Below are 6089 nucleotides of genomic sequence, written 5' to 3' on the forward strand. Positions count from 1 at the left end.
AGTTCAGGAATGATGGGACCACTGCTAATCGAGCACGAACCGGTCGTAATCGAAAATTAACCGAGAGATATGTGCGTTCCTGCATGAAAATAGTAAATAAAGACCCGAAGATCACTTCCAAGGAATTGCAATCACATCTGGCTAGTATTGGAAAAACTGTGGATGTGTCAACAGTGCGACGCTATCTGAACCGTGAGGGCCTTCACGGGCGTGTACCAAGGATGAAGCCACTGTTGAAGCCAATTCACAAGGAGAAGCGTTTGGAGTTCGCTAGGAAGCACATCGATGCTACTCAAGCAGAACTCAATAAGATATTGTGGTCGGACGAGACAAAGCTTGAGCTTTTTGGTGTGAATGACAACCGCTTTGTATGAAGGCAATCTGGTGACGCTCTGCTGGAAAAGAACACTCTATACCTACTGTGAAGCATGGTGGTGGGTCCATCATGTTGTGGGGATGCTTTGCTGCTGCAAGTACTGGGAATATTTCTGTAATAGAGGGCATCATGAATTCTCAAGGATATCAACACATTTTAACTGATAATGTTAAAGCAATCGGCAAGGAAACTGCATCTTGGACGGGCATTTGTCTTTCAACAGAATAACGACCCTAAGCACACAAGCAAATCAACACAGAAATATTTTGCTACGCAAAAATTGAGAGTGTTGGAATGGCCTTCCCAAAGCCCAGATTTAAATCCCATTGAAAATTTATGGAGGGAACTCATGAGGCGTGTTCATAAAAGAAGACCCAGCAATATCGAAGAATTAAAGACTTTTGCCATGGAAGAGTGGCGCAAGATTCCTATTAAAACATGTCAACACCTCGTATAAACATACAAGAAGCGTCTGTCAGCTATCATTGCTGCCAAGGGAGGTCACACAAAGTATTAATTTAGATTTGCCAACAATTTATATGTTTTTTTTTTCAAAATGTTGCCATTACTTTTGCTTTTGGTGTTTTTTTAAAAAATATAAATGCAACAATGATCTAACGTTTTACTATCCGTTGTGCACAGATGTTCTTTGATAAATTTAACTGAAAATAATTGCAAAAATTGCAATCAAATTATGTTATTTCTCAAATTAAATATTTTTAAGCGTGTTGCCAATAAATATGCGCGTAACTGTATATNCCCTCATAGCCGTTATCTGTTGTCCTCATAGCCGTTATCTGCACTGCTCAGCACTAGTGTTGGAGTCTGTTGGAACATGTTCTATATTTCCAACTCTTTTATTGAGGCGCTTGATTTTTTATTTTTTTTTATTTTTTTTTAAAAGGCCTCCCACACTCACCATTCCAACAAAAAAAAGGAATTGATTTTATTAATTAAAAACAGGGAATGGTTTCATGTCAATGATCAGGGCCCCGACCTTAACGCCTCTGATGGTGGCCTACACCGACTCCGAGGGTCACTGAGGGTCACCGCGGCCACAGCTTGATTGATGCTGATTCTTACCGCCTGAAATTAATTAACAAAATACAGCTAGTATGGTTGAATTAGACGCTGGATATTTTTTCTGGAGATGCCTGCTTCATTACAGCACTTCTCCCTTGGACTGCTGGTATCCTCCTTTAATGGCTGCTTTATTACAGCACTTCTCCCCTTTGTAATTACTGCATTTCAGTTATCTATTTTCCTCAAAAACTTTGCACAAATATTAACTTGCGTTCAATTATTCCAATATACAGAGGATTTCTCTTTAAATATTCCATTTTCCGGGTGATTAGTTCAAATATTTGCACCTAATAAGATTTTCTCTTTATCGCTCATAAGCATTCCAAAAGTCATTTACTTGCGTAAAGAACCAATATTAGTTAAAATTCAGAGAAATGTTTTGTGTGAAATAATATTACAACTGAGCCTATCTGGCTAATATTTGAATGAATTTCATATTTATATTCACAAATGATTTCCCGGCTCAACAGATCCTACCAGATGGCCGGCACAGGTGCTATTACCGGCCCCGCTCCTGCTGCACCAGCTGTCACTATGGACGACAGAATCATAAGAATTTACCGCAATATTGTCGGCAACTTGGACCTGAGCCCCAGGGTCATGCGGTCCACGCTAGACAAGGAGTGTGACGACAAACAAAGCAACGAGAGCTACAGGCAATTGATGGAACGGAGGCGTGGAAGTGCTTACAGCAACGGAGAGTGGAAAAAACTAATGGGATTTTCATCAAAAAAATTAGAAACTTCATATAATCCCGACACGCTAGATGTCACGCCGCTCTTCCTTCTCATCAAAGAACTTTTTGATCTTCGCTACGGGGGCACCGCCAGGGATCCTGCAGCGCTGCTCGCCAAGTTGCGCGCCGTCAAGGAGCTGCGCAACACCGTCATGCACGACATAAACAACGCAGTCGACGCGCAGAAATTCACTGAGTTGACGGCAGCGCTGGTGGAGCTGGTGCGGGAAGCGGGGAGGTTCTATGCTCTTCCCCAGGCAGATATTGATGCCGAGGTACGAAACCTTGACAACGAAATTGAAAAAGTGAAAATAATGGACAGCCAAAGCATTTATTACTGGTGCACGAGGTTGGAATTAAGCGGAAAACAGGCCGTAAGACTTCTCTGGGAGGCCAAGCTAGAATATGAAAAACTTTTGTTGAACGAGGATACGGTGCAACGTCAGGCCGTGTTCCACGCCATCGACGTGAATGTGCGAGAAACCGGCGGAGGGACAACTGTTTCCTACACCGAAATATTTAAGGCTCATGAGAAGGTTATGGTGGTGACGGGCGTCGCCGGCGCCGGTAAGACAACCCTAGTAAAAAACATTGTGCTGCAATTCTTTGACACGCAACAAACACCTCCTGATTACTTGAGGTCGTTTAACCAACTCATCTTCTTCGAGTGCAGGAATCGCACTACACCAACCCTGAGTGACGTCATCCAGCAGCACTACGAAGACCTGTGCATTGAACTATTGAAAGAAAATGTCCTCATGGCGCTCCTGCGCCTCGATGTCTTATTCATCATCGATGGCTTCGACGAAGTCAACGAAACTTCCAGAAAAGTCGTTGTCGAGATTATCGAGAAAACATGGCGCGCTAACTGCCGTGTGTTGATCACGAGTCGTCCTCATGCCGTGGAGAAGCTGGCACCGCTGCTGTTGCGGAACGATGTCAGCTCTACTATGTATGAGATCCTGCCTCTCACGAAGCTTGCCGACCAACTTGAATTCTTGAGGCGGTATGAAGAGTCTTTTAGTGACGGCACTCCGACTGGGGAGATGACGAACAGCTTTGAGTCGCTTAGTGAAGACGTCAGAAATCAATTCACTGAACCAATTAACTTGGTTCATTTCTGTGAGATGTATAAGCACTTCCCTGAGGCAATATCTTCGTGGCAGACGCCCGGGGACGTGGCGCCATCCGTTCTTCGCTTGTATAAAAAACTCATCCTGTCGAAATTGGCGGATTCGAACTACAACGCAACTGACGTCTTGATTGCCGATCTGCTTGATGTAATCGGTCATGAAGCGTTGGAGTTGCTGCGTGACAACAGCGTAACATTTTCAGGAGAGGAGCTCCTTGGATTGAAGAAGAAGTGCCAGGAAAAAATAGATGCTAGTGGGAAATTCGACCCGGAAATTGTTCTTTCAGTTTTACTGAAGGAGCAAAAGACTCTATTTAAGGGAGAGGGCAAGAGTTATGCCTTCCCGCACAAGACGGTGCAAGAGATCGTCGCTGCAGACCACGTCGTGCAGCTCATTCTAGTCGGCGACGACTCCCTCGACTGCATCCTGGGAGCCACGGCAGAGGAAATACCACGGTAAGCAGAGAATATGCTTGATGTCGTTTGTATGTTATTTTTATATTTCAATCTTTTCCCTTTTACTACATTTAACTTAATTTTCATTTCCGTTACTTAGTTCATTCAATTGTATCAGTTCACCAATTAAATTATTTATTTAATTATGGAACAAAACTGCTGAAATTTTACTTCTTTTTAATAAGTGATCAAGGCACTTCGGAGGCCATATTTCAAAAGTCCTCGAATGTAATTGAGGCAGAACTGTATATGTAACTGTGTTGTTATACTCATATATGTATGAGTATAAGATTGATAGTTGTTTACTGATAACGACGACACTGGCTCCATGTCAATATGAGAGATACACGAAAACAGTTGAAAAAAAATTAACGTGAGGTCAAAATTCAACGTGAGGTAGCCTTATTAAGAGATAGCCAATCTGCAAACTAGCAATGCACGAGGGCACATGGGTCATTACTCGACCCTGCAATGACGGAAACAGGCGTTCTGCTGAAACGTTGCTCGATGTGATTCGTGACGTCAAGAATTTCCGAAAAGATGTAGTGCACAATAAGACCAAGATTGTGGATAAACATCAATCCGATGAATTGAAAAAGGCTAAGCTCGAGCTCATACGGAAAAATTTTGGGATTTTATTCTGTCCCTCAGGACCTTGTCGATCTTTCAGTAACTACACTCCGACTGGGGAGATCACAAAGAGCTTCAAGTCGCTCAGTGAGGATGCCAGAAGTCAATTCACTGAACCAATTAACTTGGTCCATTTTTGTGAGATGCAGAAGCACATCACCGAGGCAATATCCTCGTGGCAGACGTCTTGGGACGTAGCGCCTGACAAGCTCAGCTATTACATAAATTGGTCAAGTCGAAATTAAGAGACGAACTACACAGATACAGACGGCATGGTTGCCAGTCTGTTCGCCTATACCGGTGCTGGAGCGCTCAAGTTGCTTCACGAAAATACCGTCACAGTATCAGAAGTCGTGTTACCTCTCCTCAAACATAAGTGGGTCGATAAATTTGATCCCGAAATAGTTTTATCAGCGGTCCTGAAAGTGCACAAGCCACTGTCCGGGCAACTGTGCAAGCACCTTGAGTTTCACCACAAGTCCGTCCAGGAAATGTTCGCTGCCAATTACAACGTCCATCGCCTCATAGTCAACTCTGAGCACCTCAACCACATTCTGGCAGTCACATACTAGGATATAGATAGGTTAGCAAACAGGGCAATAATACAGTAAAACTGTCATATTAGACTTAGAGGCAATATTATAGTAATTTTTTTGAGCGAAATTAATGAAATTAGCTGCCAACATTTCGCGATATTCGAGGTTCCTTTGGATAACTGCGGTGTCTGTTCTCAGCTGAGCGTATTACAGATACCGGTGCGTCCCGTAGGCGAGCCTCGCTTATTATGCCCGCTACTAACACCACCGCCGCGTTGGTCTGATGAATGTTGAATTCAATGATACGTTGAAATCGATATTAACGGAGACGATGGTATGGATGAATTCAACACATGGCCTCCACACTTCCTCGTGAAATTCATTTCTGGAATATTGGGCTGTTGTTGATAATACTGTACCTGTGATGATGATGATGTGCACTGATTATTATTAATGTGTTCTGGTGGCGTTGCTTGAAGTTGTCGTCCGCGTTGTGTCGCAGGAGCGTTGATCGCGACCAGCGCCCACCAGGAGCGCCTGCCGACGCCCGGGAGATGACGGAGCCTGGCTTGGGGTCGCGACTTCTTAAACGTCTGCGACGTCTCGTGAAGCCGCGACGTCCTTTGGACGTCGCCGTGCAGCCGCGACATACTTTAGACGTCGCAGTGCAGCCGCGCCGTACTTTGCAGCCGTAAGTTGTTGCTGCTCGATACATTCTCATGGTGACGTTGAGTCGCCCGTGTATTAATTTGATTTTACTATCTATAGTATTTACCCTACTCCTTACGATTATATTTGCCCTCCTACTTACTATTTTATTTACTTTCCTGCTTACTATTGTGTTTACCCTCTTACTTACTATTGTAATTACCCTCCTACTTACTAATGTATTTACCCTCCTACTTACTAATGTATTTACCCTCTTACTTACTATTGTAATTACCGTCCTACTTACTAATGTTTTTACCCTCCTACTTACGGTACTATTGTAATTACCCTCCTACTTACTATTGTATTTACCTTCCTACTTACTATTGTAATTACCCAACCTATTTACTATTGTATTTACCCTCCTGCTTACTATTGTTCTACTTGCAAGCTCTGATGGCATGAGCTGCAAGCCGCTTCAAGTTGAGGCCA

The 6089-nt window shown here is 43.4% G+C and overlaps 1 protein-coding gene across 1 annotated transcript; it reads left to right on the top strand.

Annotated features, from left to right (window-relative positions):
* Positions 1-1909: 1909 nt before the first annotated feature.
* Positions 1910-5644, top strand: LOC108674724. The gene is made up of 2 exons (XM_018162693.2): positions 1910-3783; positions 5452-5644. The coding sequence occupies exons 1-2, from the start codon at positions 1910-1912 to the stop codon at positions 5642-5644; spliced, it is 2067 nt and encodes a 688-aa protein (XP_018018182.2).
* Positions 5645-6089: the final 445 nt, after the last annotated feature.

Source organism: Hyalella azteca, unplaced genomic scaffold (genome assembly GCF_000764305.2).
Source record: "Hyalella azteca isolate HAZT.00-mixed unplaced genomic scaffold, Hazt_2.0.2 contig12017, whole genome shotgun sequence".
Lineage (NCBI taxonomy): Eukaryota > Metazoa > Arthropoda > Malacostraca > Amphipoda > Hyalellidae > Hyalella > Hyalella azteca.

Coding starts and splice junctions, on each gene's coding strand:
- LOC108674724 (XM_018162693.2), top strand. CDS start 1,910: ATGATTTCCCGGCTCAACAGATCCTACCAGATGGCCGGCACAGGTGCT. Junction 3,784..5,451: donor ACGGCAGAGGAAATACCACG/GTAAGCAGAGAA, acceptor GTTGTGTCGCAG/GAGCGTTGATCGCGACCAGC.